This window comes from Dermacentor albipictus, chromosome 10 (assembly GCF_038994185.2).
Source record: "Dermacentor albipictus isolate Rhodes 1998 colony chromosome 10, USDA_Dalb.pri_finalv2, whole genome shotgun sequence".
Lineage (NCBI taxonomy): Eukaryota > Metazoa > Arthropoda > Arachnida > Ixodida > Ixodidae > Dermacentor > Dermacentor albipictus.
The window spans coordinates 93,868,125-93,887,668 of NC_091830.1; the positions used below are offsets into that span (position 1 = coordinate 93,868,125).

Below are 19,544 nucleotides of genomic sequence, written 5' to 3' on the forward strand. Positions count from 1 at the left end.
GGCGCTGCAGGATCGAAGTGGCGGAGAATAGGTGGCGAGGTTACCAGGCGGCGTAATTTCGTGAAGGCGTCATCACAGGCGGGCAACCAAGCGGAAAGTTCTTTGTCGCCACTTAGAAGGGCTGTCAGGGGTGCACTTATGGAAGCGAAATTTCGAATGATACGTCGGAAGTATGAGCATAAACCAAGGAAACTTTGAAGCTCCTTTAACTTGTTTGGTTGCGGAAAGTCGGTGACAGCGCGGAGCTTGGCTGGATCCGGAAGAACGCCGTCTCGTGATACAATATGGCCAAGAATAGTGAGCTTTCGGGCGCCGAAACGACATTTTTTAAGTCAAGTTGAAGTCCCGCGTCAGTAAGGCATTTGAGAACTTGCTCGAGACGGCTGCGATGGGTTCGGAAATCAGCGGAAAAGACAACTACGTCATCCAGGTAGCATAAACATGTGTTCCATTTGAGGCCGCGTAAAATATTATCCATCATTCTCTCAAAAGTGGCTGGAGCGTTGCACAGGCCGAAAGGCATTACGATGAATGCGTACAATCCGTGAGGTGTTAGAAATGCTGTTTTAGGTCGATCAGATGGTGCCAAGGGGACTTGCCAGTATCCGGAACGTAAATCCAGCGAAGAAAAGAATTCAGCTCCCTGCAAACAGTCGAGGGCGTCGTCAATGCGCGGTAACGGGTAAACGTCCTTGCGCGTTATCTTGTTCAGACGTCGGTAGTCGACGCAGAATCGAATATAGCCATCCTTTTTCTTAACGAGGACGACCGGTGATGCGCAGGGACTGTTGGAAGGCTGCACAACGCCATGATTGAGCATGTCAGCAACCTGGTGGTCAATGACACGGCGCTCAGAGGCGGAAACTCGGTAAGGGCGCTGCCGTAAAGGTGCGTGAGTGCCGGTATCTATTTGGTGAAAAACGGTCGATGTGCGGCCCAAACCGGAAGCATGGCTGTCGAAAGAAGCGCTGAACCTCTGCAGGAGAGCAATAAGCTGGCTTCGTTCTGAAGATGACGTGCCATCGTCGATGGAGCAGTGGAAAGCGTTGAGGAGGGACGGATCAACCGCAGAGTCACAAGTAAGTGCGCCAAGGCCCGCAGAAGTAGAAATGGAAGGAGTGTCAAAGATGCAAAAGGTGTCGACCGGTTGAACAAGGCCTAGGCATTCACCATGAGATAAAGCTAAAGGGCAGGCTGTGGGATTGTCGATGACCATTTTCGTGGCGCCATTGCGAAGAGTAAGGAGAGCAAAGGGCAGCGGAGAACATCGGCGGCGAATGAACAGCTCAGAGGGCGTAAAGAGAACAGTGGCATCAACAATAGCGGCGCACGACACAGGCACAAGCAGGGAAGAGCGTGGAGGGACGGAATTGTCTTCGGAAACGAACAGTTTAACGCTGGAAGGGTCGTTTTCGATAGGCTCGACGTCGGGAAGTGCAGAAAGTTCGAGTTCGGCGTGACAACAGTCAATAACGGCGTTAATATTTGCAAGGAAGTCCCAGCCTAATATGATGTCATGGGAACACGTGGGCAGCACGACGAATTCGACGGTATACAGTAGGCCTTGAATGAAAACGCGAGCAGCACAGGCAGCGAGAGGCGTAATATTTTGAGCGTTCTCGGTTCGAAGGGAGAAGTCGGAGAGAGGCGTCAAAACCTTTCGTAGTGTGCGGCAGAGTTCGGCGGAAATTACGGATACGGCGGCTCCTGTATCTACAAGTGCCAGGACGGCGATTCCTTCGACAGAGACTTCGATGACGTTGGCTGGAGAGGGACGAGGACTTGGGCATTGCGACGTGGACGCAGTTCGTGCCTCGGGAACTGCGGCCATCAGTTTTCCTGCTCGGTGGACACGGGACGACGCCGCATCGGAGAAAGCGAGCGACGACGGGGAGATGGTGAGCGGCGAGTAGAGGCGGTTGGGCGGTCAGGGGAAAATGAAGAGGTAGGAAGGCCGGAAGGCGACGAGGAAAACGGAGCGGGGAAAGGTGGCGCTCGCCGGATGTTCTGAAGAGGAAGCATGCCACGACGACAATGGCGCGCCACGTGACCAGCGCCACCGCAAGCAAAAATTGGAGGACGCTTAAGCTTCGCCTTCAAGAGTGGGACGCGACAGCGTTCCCGTCGACCCGCCAAGGGGTATAAGACAATGCGCTACGGCACAGCGATCACTTACGATGCGCCCCGCATCGGACTTAGCGCCCACCTATCACGCGGTGAGCGTCGAGCAACGCAGCGTTCGCCGCGGCAACGAAACGTGCGCCTGAGCGAAAGAAACGAACCAAAGAACTCGGTGTCTCGGAGGGGAAACGATCTACGCCAGCCAAACGTCGTGATCGGCACGGGCAGAGAGATAGATAGTAATCTAAACCGGGAGCACGGCGAAGCGTCGTCAGGGGAGAGGGAGTCCCGCGACGCGCCTGGCAGCGGTCCCAATGCGCGCGCGGCGCGCCTCCTGTCGGGGCAGCGCCGTACATTGAGAGGAGGGGGTCTTTTGTGTTTGCCGCAAGATGGCTCTGCGTGTGCGGAAAGCGCAGAAGAAATGCAGCGGAAACGCACTTCGCAACTCGTGTAATTGTGACTTCTGTACGTTACATGTTCATAATTACCGATATACACCGCAGTATAACTTTCCACGGCTCGTTTCGAAGGCAACACCGCATTCACTAGAGGCGCGTTTGCACCGCTTGGAAGCATCGAACTCGTGGCTGAGTGGTAGCGTCTCCGTCTCACACTCTGGAGACCTGGGTTCGATTCCCACCGGGTCAATCTTGGAAGTTGCTTTTTATTTATGAAGCGCCTGCCGTGATTTATCGCTCACGGTCAACGCCGCCGACGCCGACACCCGACGCCGACGACACCGGCTTTTCTGCGACACGAGCTCCTTAACGCTATCGCGTTAAAACATATTGGGCGGTCATCGAAGGTGCGCCACTGGTGGGGGTAAGGTCCGAGTTACGGTTGAGGATTCGGAAAATGCTGTCGGTCGGGCAGCGGCATAGGAGGCAAATGCCGGCGGTCGTGAAGCGGCATAGATGGCGGCAAATTGTCGGTGGTCGATGCATAGAGGGCGGCAGGGGCGCTTGTGGACTAGAACGGGAAACTGCTTCAGCGTAAGTGAGAGGAGCCGTGACTGGTGGCTGCTCAACGGCTGGAGAAACGGCTTGAGAGACTTGTTCTTGAATGAAGTCGCGGATAGTAGGATGCAAAGCAGGGGGTGGTGCCTGGACAGAAGATATCAACGATAGCTGGCGGGCGACCTCTGCGCGAACGAATTTCTGTATTTTTACGAAGAGAGCACCATGGTTGTCGTCGACTCCAAGGCTTTATAGAGAGTCGGCGGGCGCGGTGGGACGTCGGGTGTGAAGCCGTTGCCTGCGCAACTCGTCGTAGCTCTGGCACAAATCGATCACTTCAGCGACAGTGTGAGGACTCTTCGATAATAACATTTGAAATGCGTCGTCCTGAATACCCTTCATTATATGTTTGATCTTCTCCTTCTCTGACATCTACGCATTCACCCGTTTGCAAAGGTCGACAATGTCCTCAATGTAGCTCGTGAAGTTTTCTCCGGTCTCTTGGGATCGTGTGCGCAAACGTTTTTCTGCACGAAGCTTTCTTACTGCAGGCCCACCGAAAACGTGGGTAAAGTTGGTCTTGACGACCAACCACGAAGTGAGGTCGGCTTCATGGTTGAGAAACCATAGTTCCGCAACGTCCGTAAGATGAAATGCGACGTTTATCAGCTTGGTAACGTCGTCCCACTGGTTATGGGCACTCACTCGCTCATGAGACGAGATCCAATCTTCAACGTCTTTGTCATCTGTGCCGGAGAAGAGAGGGGGATCTCGCTGACGCAAGGCACCGGCACAAACCAAGGTGGCCCTCGACGTTGGAGGAGCTGGAGGAGTGCGTGCGTCGTCGGGCATGATGGGGGGTAGGGTGTGACTCCGAAGTTCCAGGGTGGTCGAAAGCCCGCACCTCCACCACTTGCTAAGAGATTTATTAGCAACGGGCGCGAACGGGTAGCCATCACAAGCGTTCTGCGAAAGACAGCAACCACGAGCTCATGCGGGTAGCGATGGTGCTGTGGCGCAGGCGGCTACCCTTCTTCGTTACAATCTATATATATATATATATATATATATATATATATATATATATATATATATATATATATATATACCACACAAAAACAATTCAGGGTCCGGGTAAATATTCACAGTGAAGTAGACCCGCGCGTATGAGGCGGTTTATTGACGTTTCGGCCGGGGTCCGGCCGTCATAAGAATACATTGCATGGTGTCAGTACAATCTGTATACATGTGCACATCAACCAGATGAAGATATGTTTACATGAAAAACGAATAAAATGGGCGAACAAAATGCATCTGAATCGTTGAAAGGACAGCTGATACGTGTATAAACCGATGGCGATTGCAAACATATCATCTAAAGTACAAGGCATAAAAACACGCCAAAATGAATTGCAATAACCAATCGCCACGTGACAACAAAACGTCACCCAATATGTGCTATGTTACTAAGCAAACATAGACACAGAAAAAGGGGGAACATTCCCGCTTTTTAGCTACAGTGGATGAAAAAAAAACACTTGTTTTCACCGTGACATGGCGAGCTGGCTCTGGCAATGAAGGCTAAGTGTTAACGCCGTGTAGTTTTTCGTGTCGTGGACATTAGCTTTCAGTCACATCTTCTAAGGACTAGGAAAGGCACTCGCTGAAAACTGAAGTGCAGGAAAGAAGTAAAACTAATCGACAACGAAATACCGATATTTTCGACTCAATTATTGCGTTATATTGAGCAAGACCACTTTAGTAGGACGCAGTGCTTTACGTATGTCTCCACAGGTGCTATCTCTCTGGTGGTAGGAGCACTGGCCTATAAGGGGCATAACGAAAAGCGCTTAAATTCGAAAGAAACATCAACAACAAAAACGGAATACCTGTAATTCTTTCTTTATTTTTTACGCCCACATCGTACTTTTATGGTAACTGCTAATTTATCTGGGGATCTTTTACATAAACTGTGCAAAGAGTCCTCGTACTTTTTTTTTTCGTTCAGTTGTTGCTCCATCGCATAGCAACTCATGCTTCTGTCGCAAACTGCCCCTTGACGTCTCGGCAAATTGTTTTTCATATTTTTCCCAACCTTTGTAACCTTTGTGAACCGCCCATCCCCCGCTTATCCACCCCCATAGATAAGTATAGGTAAAAGAGTCGACGAGCAAAGCGAGTAGACAATTTCTGCGATGTTCCGTAGCGAACAGCGAGCGGCGCCGTCTGTGATAAGGAAATGGGGTGCAGCAATATCAGGGTGATAGCAGCCATGGAAACAGTTGCAACCGTACAGCGCGGACAAAGCTTCGATATTTCAGCAGAACCAACAGCAGCACGTTTGCCAGTCGACGTATGCGCTGTTCGCCATGGCTTCTCAAGGCCAACAGTATACGCTGTGCGGTTTTGCTCAGGAACTGGACTGGAGACATTTACATTTCGTCGAGCCTCTTCCGGCACACAGAATATGCAAAGCGTGTGGCGTAGTACCCAGTATTATTGCCTTTCTCCCGTGCCAACACGTGCTGTGCCGCAGCTGCTACGAACACTGCTTGCTCGACGATGCACGCGCCTGTCCGCTCGACGGTGACCACTTTCTAGAAGAGGATGCCGAATGGATACAATTTCCTTTGGAGAACTTGCTCAAGCGCAAGGTAAGAATGCGAAGACGAAGAACTGGTTTCTTTATATTATCCTGCGATGTTTGACGAGGTGTAATGGAGAGGTTGGCAGAACAGTATGAGCGTCTACTGCTGGACATAGCATTCATTTCTCGCCAGAACGCTACAATCCTGTGTGAGCTACCTTGAAAGGGGATAGAAAAATTTGCTAGACTTTGACCGATGTAGCAGTAGTGGTAGCGTCTAGAAGGACAAAGACGTCTACCCTAAATTCGGTATGTGCTCTTTCTGAGACAGAATGTGATGTAACTCTGCATTACCAGACGTGTGGCCACAAACTACGTGAACATTTGTACAATGAGAGACACATATGAGCGTAGCCCCTATCTATTATACTGTAGCGTATCTGGTTGTGCATTCTCTTCTTCATAATCATCATCATCATCAGCCTGGCTACGCCCACTGCCGGGCAAAGGTGTCTCCCATACTTCTCCAACTACCCCGGTCATGCACTAATTGTAGCCATGTTGTCCCTGCAAACGTCTTAACCTCATCCGCCAACTTCCTGCCACGCCCTGCTACGCTTCCCTTCTCTTGGAATCCAGTACGTAACCCTTAATGACCATTGGTTATCTTCTCTCCTCATTACACGCCCTGCCAATGCCCATTTCGTTTTCATGTTTTCAACTAAGATGTCATTAACCCACGTTTGTTCCCTCACCTAATCGGCTCTCTTCTTATCCCCCACCCCTTTACGTTACACACATAACTTTTCTTTCCATAGCTCTTTGTGTCGCCCTCAATTTAAGTAGAGCCCCTTTTCGTAAGCCTCCAGGTTTCTCCAGACACAGCTGTTTACACTTTTCTCTTGAGGAATAATGGCAACCTGCTGTTCATGATCTGAGAATGCCTGCCAAACGCACCCCAGCCCCGTTCTTATTCTGATCCGGATCCGCGGTCACTATCTATGCTAAGTAGATGTATTCCCTTACCACTTCAAGTGCCTCGTTATCTACCATAAACTGCTGTTCCCTTCCGAGACTGTGAAACATTAGTTTAGTTTTCTGCAGATTATTTTAGGCGCACCGTTCTGCTTTGCCTGCCCTGGTCAGTGAGCATGCATTGCAATTGGTCCCCTGAGTTACAAAGCAATGCAATATCATCAACGAATCGCAAGTTACCAAGGTATTCTTCATTAACTCTTATCCCCAATTCTTCCCAATCCACGTCTCTGAATACCTCCTGTAAACACGCTGTGAATAGCACTGCAGAGATCGTATCTCCCTTGATGATGCCCTTCTTTATTGGGATTTTCTTGCTTTCTTTATGGAGGACTGCGGTGGCTGTGGAGCCCCTATAGATATCTTTCAGTATTTTTACGTACGGCTCGTCTACACCGTGTTTCCGTAATGCCAGCATGACTACTGAGGTTTCGACTGAATCAAACGCTTTCTCGTAATTATTGAAACCGATATATGATGGTTGGTTATATTCCGCACATTTCTCTATCCCCTGGTTGAAAGTGTGAATATGGTCTATTGTTGAGTAGCCTTTGCGAAATCCTGCCTGGTTCTTTCGTTGACAGAAGTCTAAGGTGCTCCTGATTCTATTTGCGTTTACCTTAGTAAATTCTTTGTAGGCAAAGGGCAGTCAACTGATCGCGGTCTATAATTTTTCACTCCTTCGTCGTCCCCTTTCGTATGGATCAAGATTTTGTTGGCGTTCTTCCAAGATTCCGGTACCCTTGAGGTCATGAGACATTGCCTATGCAGGATGGCCAGTTTTTCTAGAAGAATCTGCCCCCATACTTCAAGAAATCTGCTGTTACCTGATCCTCCCCAGCTGTCTTCCCCCTTTGCACAGCTCTCAAGTCTTCTTCATAATGCCCTTTCTTTACTCACATCCGCGCAGGCCGCCCTAGTCGAGTAGCTATGGCATTGCGCTGCTGAGGTTGAGGTCGCTGAGGTCGCTGGACACATTGCAAAACCACTCAGGTACTTAGACTTAGGTGGCCAAAAAGAACCTCATATGATCAAAATTATTCCACGCTACCCCCCTGCGGCGTGCCTCAAGGTAACGCATGAAACGCAAGCATTCTATTCAAGTCGCTCACAGCAGTAGGCGTGATATTTATTGCTATTCTGGAGCTTTTTGTCACACGGTCTTTGAACACGTTGTTTTCTAGAGCACGTCGTATGCTGCGACAGGCGTTAGGTTGCACTTCATAGTTACCAACATGACAAACTAATCTGCATCATGTTCTGAACTATATCGCTTGGTCACTGTAGCCAGAAAATTGAAGTACAGACTCCCGGTTCATTAGCAGTACTGCGCGAGCATCGACCGGCTAACCGACGAGCGCCTTCTAACGGCGCGAAGCGACGACATCAGCAAGAGTAGTGCATGCGTGCCAACTTTACTCAAAGCGCAAGTTTCGTCTGCTAGCTCTCACTACCAGCACGACACAGCCCCTTGCACGACCAGTGCGGCGCATGCTTACCGGGTTATTGCAGATAGCTTGCGTCATTTTGTTTTCTTTTTTAGCGTGTGCTGCGCTAATGTGCATACACAGGAAAATAATAAACTAAACGTGTAAAGCTGTATCGCAGGGCAACAAAGATTATGTATCGCAGGGGCGACAAAGATTATTAAGTTTTCGATGCAATTTGAAACGTGGTGCATGCTTATTACACGTTCTAAATAATGTGTAACTGTAACGCACACATTGCTTTCGCCTGGATGCAATTCTTTAGCAGTTGTCTAGCGGAAAGAAGAATGCCACCTCGCATTTCAAAAGAATCGAGCCTCCGAGTTGTAGAATTCCCAAAGGACGGCTATTCACCGAGAGACATAGCTAAAATAGTTGATATCAGATTAAAACAGTCAATAGAACAACAGGGGCATTTCATGACGAAGGCCGCATTCGTGACGTAGCTCGATGATTGAACCGGAAAACAACAAAGGAGCAGCATCGTTGCTGTAGCCGCGGTGGATCCTTTCCTCACTGCGAGACAGGTGACGAATATGGTCAGATTGGACGTTAGTAACAGTCTCGTGCGACAAAGACTACGTAAAGCAGGATTGAGGAACAGAACTGCGGCGCGAAAGCCGTTCCTCACGGCAGGCAACAAGGCGAAAAGGCTGCTGTTTGTGTAGAGTCACATGTATTGGACAGTGGTTGACTGCAGCAGATTGGCATTTACGGATGTGTATACCACAAGGTGTGTTGCTGTTCAGGATTTGCGAGTATCGGGCTAAACCTTACAACATAAATGCTTTCAATTCTTGCTTTTGCATATTTGACCCTCACTACACCCAGGACGCGAGGGCAAGTGGGCTCCACTGCGTCAACGCCTCGGTCGTGATCACGGACGGGCTTGGACCCATCTTCGGAGTTCTGTGTCGACTCTGCTCCGACAATTACAATGATATCCTTGACTACCAGCGTATATTCCACATGCTCGATGGGCCCTTTGAGAGGCGGCTATTTCTGCCTACGGCAGGACCTTGAACCGGTCCAGATTTCCTGCGCTGTGAAGGCCCATCTTGAGGAATAGGGGGTTATGACTCTGTCGTGGGCTACACAGGGAGCCGAATTTAACATTCTAGAGAATGTCGGGGCCATAATGACGAGCAGCCTTTGAAGGATGGATATGCACAACGTGACGCCCGATCAACTTTGGAAGGCGATGAAGGCGCAATAGGAGACCCTAAAAAGCAACGCCAAACTCGCGCCCGCGCTGTACGATTCAGTGCCACGGCGTTTGGCTGACGCTGTTGGAGGTACATTTGCAGCCTTACTAAATGTGTTTCTCGCGCATGGGCCGTCTATGAAATCCGCGAGATTGAGTCGGCGGCCACCGAGCTGGTAGGGGAGGCGAGCGCTGAAATGGGCTCCTGAAGGTGCATAAGAGGAGCGCAAGGCGGAGTGAGGTAGAAGAGTTTTTAGCTGGACTTCTTTGTTCATCTGGCTGTTGTTCATCCAAAAGGAATAGGGGAGGGATGAGGCAGAGCGTCGCGCAGAAGGAGGGTACGCGGAGACGCGCTGGGTTCACTTCCTCTGGCAGTTCCTACTAACTCTGTGTGCGTCACACATGTACCGGGTTTGTCAATCGGTGACAGACCGAGCGCGAGTCGACCTACTCACAAGTCGTCAGCAAGCGCCAGGCACCGTCTGAACGAAGCCGGAACAAGGGGTGGGCTAAGCGTGCTCACGAGACTGCCGAAGAGCGCGCTAGGCTGCTTCGGGCACAATGCGGTTGTGTCCGTCAAGAAGGCCTGACTCGAAAACTCCGGAGTAGCACCCACACGCTTTCGTTCACGAAGCGAAACGTCACTATAACTTTTGCAAAACATGATTTCTTTCATTCATGCTAGTTGAAGCTATCGAATGGCGTCGAACTTTGAAAAAAACTGACGACAAGGTCCCCTAACACACGTCTGCGTGAATCTGATAGGCATCGCGGAATGTGCGAAAATTGCGAAAATACAATCATTATTCCCAGACAAATGTGCTAGCTCATTTATTTCCCTTTTTTGGGTGCTCTATTCCGTATCATACGGTACACGCGGACTACAGCGGCATTTGTTATAAAACAGGCGCGTCCAGGTGAACTCGCACTGCCGTCTCCGATAAGCAGGGAAGCTTCGACTGAGTTAACCGTGACAGGGGCGGTGTCATGCTTGTTGGAAGAGCTTAGCAGAGAAAACTTGCGCTTCGAATAAACTTAGTGCGCATGCGCTACTCTAGCTGATCTCGCAGTTGGCCCCGTTAGAAGGCTTTGACAGGTTGGCCGGTCAACGCTTCCGCGTTACTGTTGAAGAATCGGGAGACCGTACTTCGGCGGGCAACAATAGGCTAAGGATTAACACGGACGAAGAAGTAACCGCGCAATAAAATATCCTGTTTGCATTTATAGATTGAAAAATTCAAGACTAATCTGCAGACGCAAATGGCATGTTGGAATTTAACAAACCAGGTTTTCCTAATCAGGTGATATAAACGCCCTGTAAATGATTATTTTAAGCACAGCGTATTGCACCGTAGGGATTGCCTGCCTTAGAACACTGCAAGACAAAGAGGCTTTAATCACGTAACAGACACGACCACATTTTCATGCCTTGGGGATTAGCTCCATGACTGAGACCAAGGCAGGCAACCCTACTAATGCGGTCTGATCTTGCCGAAAACGAAACAGTAGAATCGACTTTGCTCGTGGATAGGCAGACCTAGCAGACCCGCCAAACCGTAAACCCCACCAAATTACGCTAAAAATGTTTAAAAAAGTCTTTTTTAAAGAAATTCTGCTCTTTATGACTATTATTGCAAGGGGGAGACTTCAGTATCATTTGTGCTCTCACTGAATAATTTGTAGAAATCAAGGCCAGCGGCATCGGCACCTTTACGAGCTATATGGCTAGAGAACAGGACCCAGCAGCCACAAACAAGAAAGTCGGGGAGAGCAGACAAATAAAGCTTCGTTTGAAAAGTGCGCGGGGTTCCTTTTGGGCCACTGCTACAGCAGGATTATGACATTATATATATAGCCGGGAAGCCATTACCAGTAGCAGGTATACTTAAATGACAGTCCTATCTCTCCCAAGGGTGTGTACAATTATTTGTTTTTGTTCCACTGCTTGTGGTTTACATAACTTATTCGCATTGCAGTTGGAGTAAGACCGCTCAAACAAACGCTACAGATCTCAAGTTAGCAAAAAATGGTTTGGCAAATTATTCGTAATTTACCAGTTCCTTCTCCAAGTATTCAGCGTTGCAGAAAATTTTTAGTAGTGACAGTAAATAAACTACACCGAAACTAACTTGGGCGTGAATACACCCTGGCATAAGCCTCTTCAGACACCAGAAATTCTTAGTAAGACAACATTAAAGTAATTGATTAATGTGAACTCATCTGTTATGACTCCAGTCTGAGACTCAACCCCGGCAGGCGTCCTCAAGGGTCCCTTAAATTGGTCGTAAAAGCGAAATTTTGCTGTAGCCCAAATGATGTCGAGGCATACATTTTCAGTCGAAGAATAATTTCCTTCCGCTTTTGCAGCGACGTGCTAACACAAGCTATATCACCCGTTCAATCCGTCTTCTTTTTTTGAACTAGGACGGCATCGAGGCCTAGGCTAGTGGCGTCAGTGTGGATCTCTGTATCTGCCTCCTCGTCGAAGTGTGCAAGTACCGGTGTCGACTGCATGCATATTTTAAGTTCTTGAAATGCGTCGGCCTGCGGCGTTTCGCACTTGAACTCAACATCACATTTTGTTAGATGTATCAGTGGCTCAGCGATGCGTGCCAAGGAATCTAGAAATCTTGTTGGTGGGCTGGCTGCTGGAAGTTTGCTATCGTACCTGTCTTCTGCGGGTCAGGGTGGTCTGCATATTTGCTGATGACGTTGCCCAGAGCAGAAGCTCGTCGTAAGCAAAGCGGCACATTTCCGAATCAGAGTGAGCCCTATGATTTCATGGCTTCTATTGCGGTCGCCAAGCCTAAGTTTATCGTCGAGATGACCTGCAAAAACAGCGACGTTATCTAATTAAACGAAACAGGTCTGCCACTTGAATCCTGCTAATAGTGTGTCCAAACGTTGCATTCGTCGAGCGTAGTCCAAATGGCATAACCTTGAACTCATAGAAGCCGTCTGGTGGGATGAAGGCGGTCTTTTGGCGATACCGTTCATTCACTTCTCTTCGACAGTAGCTAGTCATGAGATCCATCGACGAGAAGTATTTAGCATTGCGGAGCCGGTCCAAAGTGTCGTTTATCCGTGGATGGGAGTATATGACCTTCATCGTGATTTTCTTTAGTCGACGATAGTCGGCGCAGAAACATAAGGAACCGTTCTTTTTCTTCACCAAGACTACAGGAGATGCACACGGGCTTTGGATGGCTGGATCACACCTGGCGCTGCATTTTTTCGACTTGTTGCCCTATATCTTCACAGTCTGTAAGGGTTCTGGCGGAATGGTCGAGTGCATTCCGATTATTATGCGATGCTTTGCAACTGGTGTTTGTCGAATCCAGGATGACGTCGAAAAGCAGTCTTTATATCGTAGGATAAGACTTCTGAGCTGTTGCTGCTTATCCTTACGGATACTTGGATGTATGACATAGTCAGATTCGGGAACCATGGTCATCGGGGTAGATGCGGTGGAATAGAAGAGGACAAACGCATTCCTCATTTCCACAATTTCCTCGATGTATGTGATCGTCGTGCCCTTGTTGAGGTGCTTGATCTCATGGCTGAAGTTTGGCAGCATCACTTTCGCTTACCCTCCGTGCAGTCGAGCAATGCCTCTTACGACGCAAATTTCATGGTCGAGCAATGAGTGTTGCTCGCCCTCGATGAAGCCTTCTAAGTCTGCGGGTGTTTCGCAGACGACGGAAATAATAATGCTGGAGGGCGGCAGGATGGTGACTTAGTCCTCAAGTACACTCATTGCATGGAGACTATGAGCCCTGTCCAACTGTATCGATTTATCGGATTCCGTAGCCGACTTTGACTTCAGGTCGATGATTACACCGTGTTGTTTCAGGAAGCCCAGGCCAAGAATGTCTCGTGAACACGGTTGGAGGATAACAAAAGTGGCAGGGTAGGCCCGGTCCGAAGTGTAATTCTTGCCGTGCATATTCCAGTCAGTGTTATTAGTTGTCCTCCAGTGGTTCGAATCTGAGGGCCTTCCCATGCAGTTTTAACCTTCAACTGGGCGGTGTTCTAGTTTCTAGTCCTAGTAGTTTGTTCTAGGGTCTACAGGCGCGGTCACTTCAGACCGTCGAGATGCACATCGAGGTTCGTGGTTCTTTGCCTTTCGTTGCAGTTATGTCTTGCCGTCGGATCACTGCTGCGTCGTGTTGTCCTGTGCCTGGAATGTAGCGTCGTCGGGTCTTCTTTTGTCGGCTTATTGTTTGCTTCAAGCCTTCGTTGGTGTGGCGGCGTCTCGTTGATATGCCGTCGAAATGAACTTTTCGGCGTCTTCGTCGGTGGCAGAAGGCCTTAGCAAGTTCGACGAATAGCAACCGCACTTCCATCGGTTGCAGATTTTAGTTTTCGCAAAATGGGCTGACGGAGCCACCCCGGACTGGGTCAGTGTGTGGTCGGTTCGGCGCCGACAGGTAGCTGCCCGGGGCGGCTTGCACTTACATTTAATAACGACAATAATAATGAATTTAGGAACCGTTCTTGTGTGGACTAGGCGTTGTCTATGGAACATTTAGGAACGCGTTCCTAAATTCGCTATCGCTTTCGTTATTAAATGTTCCTGCAAGCCGTCTCTGCGGACGGCGAACTTCCCGTTGACGGTCACAAGAGACGGCTTGCACGAAAATTTAGGTCTTCCACGGCTGCACTGAGTGGTGGTGAGTTAGCGATATCGTGAGGCCGTTTATCTTGCTCCGGGCGCGGACCGTTGGCAGTGAACCCTCGTAGTCTCATTTCGTGGTATGGGCACCGACCGTAGACGCGGCCCATTTCTCCACAGTGATGGCACAGCGGACGTTGGTTGGGGGCGCCGGTCTTCCTTGGAACGCAGTGCTGGGAGACGACCGTGCGTGCTGGTAGCGGTGGCTCTGGACGGCGGAAGTGCGGCACTGCGGAGCCCTGGTGCGGGCACGAACAGGGACCATGGCGGGTGGACGACGGGTGACGGCGGCGTATGCCATCGCTTCTGGCTGGGATTGCGGCGATTCGGGCTGTACCCGAGGAACTCGAAGTAATCACTGTTGTTCCTCGAACAAGTCAGTGACCGAAGCCACCTGAGGTTGCGACGAAGGCAAGTTCTTGCATAGTTACTCGCGCACAATGGCCCTGATGGTCTCTTGGAGATCGCCGGAACCAAGTGCTTGGATGGTGCACTGTGGTGTGAACAATTGGCGGTTATATTTACCGGTGCACCTTTCCAGAGTTTTCTGAATCGTCAATGCCTCTGTCGAAAACTCGTCTATGGTCTTCGGCGGGTTGCGGAGAGTGCGGTAAAAAGTTCTTTCTTGACACGCCGCATCAGGAAGCGTATTTTTTTCTCCGCCAGCATTTCCGTGTGGGCGTTGTGCAAAAGAACAGCCATCTCCGCCGTGAAGATGGCGATTGCCTCATTGAGCAGCTGCACTCTAATTTCTAGTAGATGTGAGGTATCTATTCGCGCGCGACGCTTCTGAATGCCAGTAGGAAGCCGCTTCGAAGCAGATCCAACGTCGTTAATGTTGTTTTCTTGATTCTCGAACCACGTCTTGACGGCGTCTTCCAATGCGAACAAGACATTGTGCATCTTGTCATCGCTGATTCAGCTGTTAAATGTAGCGCCCCTCTCATGCGCATCCAACAAGCTTACCGGGTCCTTAAATGTTGAACCGCGGACCGTCGGTGGCTCTCTGGACTGCTGCAGCACGATCGTGGTTAGCGGCACTGGGTCTCTAATTGTAGCAGCTGTCGTGGCCGTGCGCTTCATAGTCTTTTCAGGCAAAAGTCCATGCGACGAAGGCAGTCCTTGCAGCATGCGGCTAGCTAGCTGGTCCTTGGTGACGCTGGCGTTATCTTCGTGGCTCGGGCTTGGCTCTCAGCTTTGGAGGGACATTGGATACATGAACACACTAGCACCTCCACTAGATGGCACGTAGTAGTGGCGGTGAATACTACGGCGAAAAATCTGTGAAAGATGAAACTAACTTTTATTCGGCGTACTTGTGCCCACAAAAGCAAGCTACTATGAAAACACAGTGATAGCGGCGAACATGGTCGGCGATCATCAAAATCTGATCAGCGAGACAAGCGCGTCAGCTTTCATAAATGAGTCATCGAAGGTTCCAGAGAAATCGCTGGCGCCTGCGTGTCTTCGAGAAAGTAACAAACAATTCGCGTCCCGCGTACATGCAATCCGATTACACAGCGGATATAGCCATCCAAAAACACAGCAGATACACCCTTCGATAACATTCCAGAAACTTCCGATATATAAGGCGTATCTTGCGCTGAGAGATAAGATATTTTAGACGCTGAAATGCTAAAGATCACGAGCATACGAGTCAATATCATAGACATATCCATCGATTTACCAAAAGTCAGAAGGGAAACAGGGAAACAACACTGACGGATTCGACAGTGTGCCGAGTTGAACAAACACGCATGAACTAAACAGAGGGGGCCATGCAATGGTCACAAACGCAGTGGAAGATGTACCAGAAAACACAGACGCACTATGATAAACACATCATAAAAGCCACTGGTTGACCTACATCTTCCACACTTATGACAAGAGAGACGTAGCCGAACTAGTAGGTGGAAGAAACAGAGGCACAGCAGGAACGCACAGCAAGCAAGCGAATGTGCACGCACATTTGACAATAACAATTGTCTTCAGTTCTGTGACTCTCTACAAGGCACTCTCCACACCAAAAAGCATGGGCTATGCTGAGAAGCATGATAGACCCCGCAAACACAAAAATGGTAGTGCACATCACCCTCCAACAAAAAAGCAATAAATTCGAGGAAAGAAGCGCGGAACTTGTTGAACACTGGAAGAACACTAGACACAGAACAAGGATCCCATACAGACGCCGCGTCTCAGGCATACAGGGGCATCGAAACGACAAACTCGGTAGCCCCTAACGGTGACAGGGCCTTCTGCAGCGGCGCAGACATTCAAAAAGGACACCACCCCAAGGTAGTCGAAGAATCAAGAACGCTATGATTCTCACCTAAAGTCAAGACACATTAGCTCAACTAACGGACTTCCTTAACGACAACATATGCAGCCCTGGAAAAGCGCCATAAAAATGGAAAGACGCTAATATACTGCTCATACCAAAGCCAGAAAAACCTAAAAAACTTCAAGACATCTTCCTACTCTTTTTTAAAAGAGAACGCACTAAACCCACAAAATAGAGGCGCGGATGGTATCATCTTAGCGCTTTCGGTGCCATCACCCATGTCACTACTCATGAGGAGCTTGAAAAATCTGGATGTGGAGAACTATTGTACAGTTACTCATGATCTTTCTAATCTAACAGAGCGGAAGTGATAGGTATAGCTTAACGATGTCCGCAAAAAGCACACTAATCAGCAAAGGAGCGCCAGAAGGTGCCATTCTGTCTCCAATCTTCAACATAGGAATGCAGAAATGAGCACCACCTCTCGAGGAGGACCAAGACCTGGCGCTTGCCATATGTGCAGAAGGCGTCACGCTAGGGCAACCACACGCTCATACGGAGGAAACAGGACACATTTCTGAAGGCAATTCAGAAAGTGGAACACTTTTCTCAAGAGGCAGATATGAAATGAGCACCGAAAAAATTGAAATCTATACGAGTGAAAGCCGCATACGCGAGGACAACTGAGCACCTTGGCATAATCCTAATATTGTAGGGAGAGCCAATTAGAGAGGTAATAAAACTGCGAATATTAAGCATATCGTTGCAACAAAGCGGCAGCGTATCGCTGCCTTTTCGGTAGAAAGATTAAACGCTAGAAACATTAAAATAAACCACAATGAATCTGGCCGGAATGATCCACAGAGTCGCAAAACAACGCAAATGCTTCAGGGAAGCGCAGCCAGTCATAAACGTGCATGCATTTGTTATAGCCTCCCCTTTCAAGACATCAATAAGGCCGAAACGACAAAAGTGAGTTCCATCATCGGGCCAGCCTATAAGACTGCCATAGGGCTATCATAAACACTAGCACCGAGAGGCTGGAAGCTCTTGGTATTTACAACGCACGTGAAGAACACGCCACGGCGGTGGTCGTAGAGGAGAGAGAACGTCTGAGTTCGGCACAACAAGGGAGGGGCGGTGTGGAAGAAACAGATAATGCAGATACAGATCATCCCAATTTCGCAGATCCCAAGGAATAGTGCTACGGAACCACATTTGCGATGATGAAGAGGCAAGGTGTGAGGACGACCACGACGAGTAAAGGCTAGCGCGCGCTGTGGCCTCTTGGCCAAGTGCGGCGTATATCTTTGTGAATATACTTGTATATAGCTTTTCGTCTGCGTCTTCCTACGTAACATCTCTCGTGGAGGTGGACGTTCCCTGTGCATCGTCAAGAAGCTTCGCAGTGGACGGTACGTCGAGCCTAGCTTCATGGCTCCCGGCGACGACAACTCGAGTCCGCCGGCTCCGACATCTGCTGCCACTTCGATTACCTACATCACTCTGCCCGCTCCCCATGATCCTGGCCTATTCTCGGGAACAAATGGGGAAGACGCCGAGCACTGGATCAGCCTGCACGAACACGTCAGCCGCAGTAATCGGCGGGGCACTGCTATCATGCTGGCCAACGTAGTCTCTTACCTCGGTGGCACACCTCGAGTTTGGTTTCGGACGCACGAAGATAAGCTCAACAGTTGGGATTCGCTTAAGCGAACGCTCCGAGACTTGTTCAGCAACTCTACGGTCACCAACCTGCCGCTGTTAGGAACGGCCTGCAGAGGTGCCGACATGCAAAGTTTTCTCAGCCAGCTGCAGCTGCGAGCGTGGCGAGTTTCTCCGAAGAGACCATGGAAGCCTTCAACGTACGCTGCGGTGATCCATTTCGTAGGGACCACGAGGACCTCAAACACCTCTTAGTCGCCGGAATGCCGAGGCGAGGTCGACGAATCAGGCTTTGTTCGTGAACTCGCCACCGCCGACCCGGTCTTTCGGAAGCGAGGGGGTTCCCGAGGGGATCGATTTGGCGGTACCGTCTCACGCGCCTTTAAAGACGCAAGACAATGGAGAACCACGGCGGCCACGCTGCGGGGGTCAGCTCTGGGAATAAGAGGTGGCTCCTTTAGGCAAGCCACAGTTCTGCGAAGAACATCTCACCTTGCTGGGGGCCATGAAATCACTGTGTGCGTGTGAGCCCTCCTCCTCCAAAAAGGCGGCTCAACTATGATGACGTTGGACGTTACGAATTGGCGGTGAACTGCCGTTTTCGCTCACCTAGGGATGTAATAAGGACGGAGTGTTCATAAGCAGCTGTTTGTCGGTTGCTAGGGTGTGCTGGGTGTGCTCATGATCGTGCTGATGAGCTGTGTGCTCGTGCTCGACAAGCTGAGTGCTCGTATGCTGTATGCTTCGTCTTGAGTGCTCCATTTGGGAGTCATGCCAGACTGTGGAATGTATCGCTTGTTCTAATGTAAATATCTGTAAATAAATCCTGTACGTCTAGTTCCTCCCAAGTTCCTCCCTACGACCTCCAATCCTCACAACTGGATGACAGCGGTGAGATCGTCCTCTAACTCTTACAACTGGATGGCAGCGGTGAGATCGCCTTCGACTCGTAGAGAGAAACGGCTGCTCACGGACTTTGGGACATGACCAATCGGTATCCCGATCAAGTTGAAGGCGACTAGGGATTGACCACCTCTTTCAACTGACTGGACGCGGGAGAGAAGCACTGTTGATATGGTGCTGCTTGAGTGGGTAAGCGTTTGCTTTTGGCTGTAAGACTTACCAGGCTTCAATTTCTCTGTGTTTTTAGATTTCATTCGCTGGGAATCTTTGACATGTATTCTGATTAGCGTGGGTATCGCAGCAAGTACTGTGTGGCAGCAGAGCCGAAGCTTATAGTAGCGACCATGGTCCTATTGTGTATGACAAGAGCTGACCTGTTGTGGTTGTGTGAAGAGCTCGAGGTAGACGTAGAGGAGGACCTGACGGAATCAGATTCGTAAGCCCATTCTGGCAAGTGCAATGATTTGAAATTTATAGAACAAATTGGTAAACAAATTCTAAGCAAAAGACAGGAACAGAAATCAATTAGGAAAGAACGCCAAGAGCGTGAGCAAGAACGGCAAGATCTTGAAAAAGAAATGGCAGCAGTGAACAAACAGATACACGATTTGCGGCATTTAAACGAACGAA

General features: G+C 49.5%; 1 protein-coding gene across 2 annotated transcripts in view; it reads left to right on the top strand.

Annotated features, from left to right (window-relative positions):
* The first annotated feature begins 988 nt into the window (after positions 1-988).
* Positions 989-19,544, top strand: part of LOC139050981 (TNF receptor-associated factor 5-like) — a 30,455-nt gene continuing 11,899 nt past the window's right edge. Inside the window, exon 1 of one of the 2 annotated variants that reach the window (XM_070527916.1) lies at positions 989-1,079. In XM_070527916.1, the coding sequence (XP_070384017.1) occupies positions 1,029-1,079 (51 nt within the window). In that variant the 5' untranslated portion in view covers positions 989-1,028. Of the gene's footprint in view, positions 1,080-5,351; positions 5,732-19,544 lie in introns of those variants that run through there. The other variant, XM_070527915.1, reaches the window with a different exon arrangement.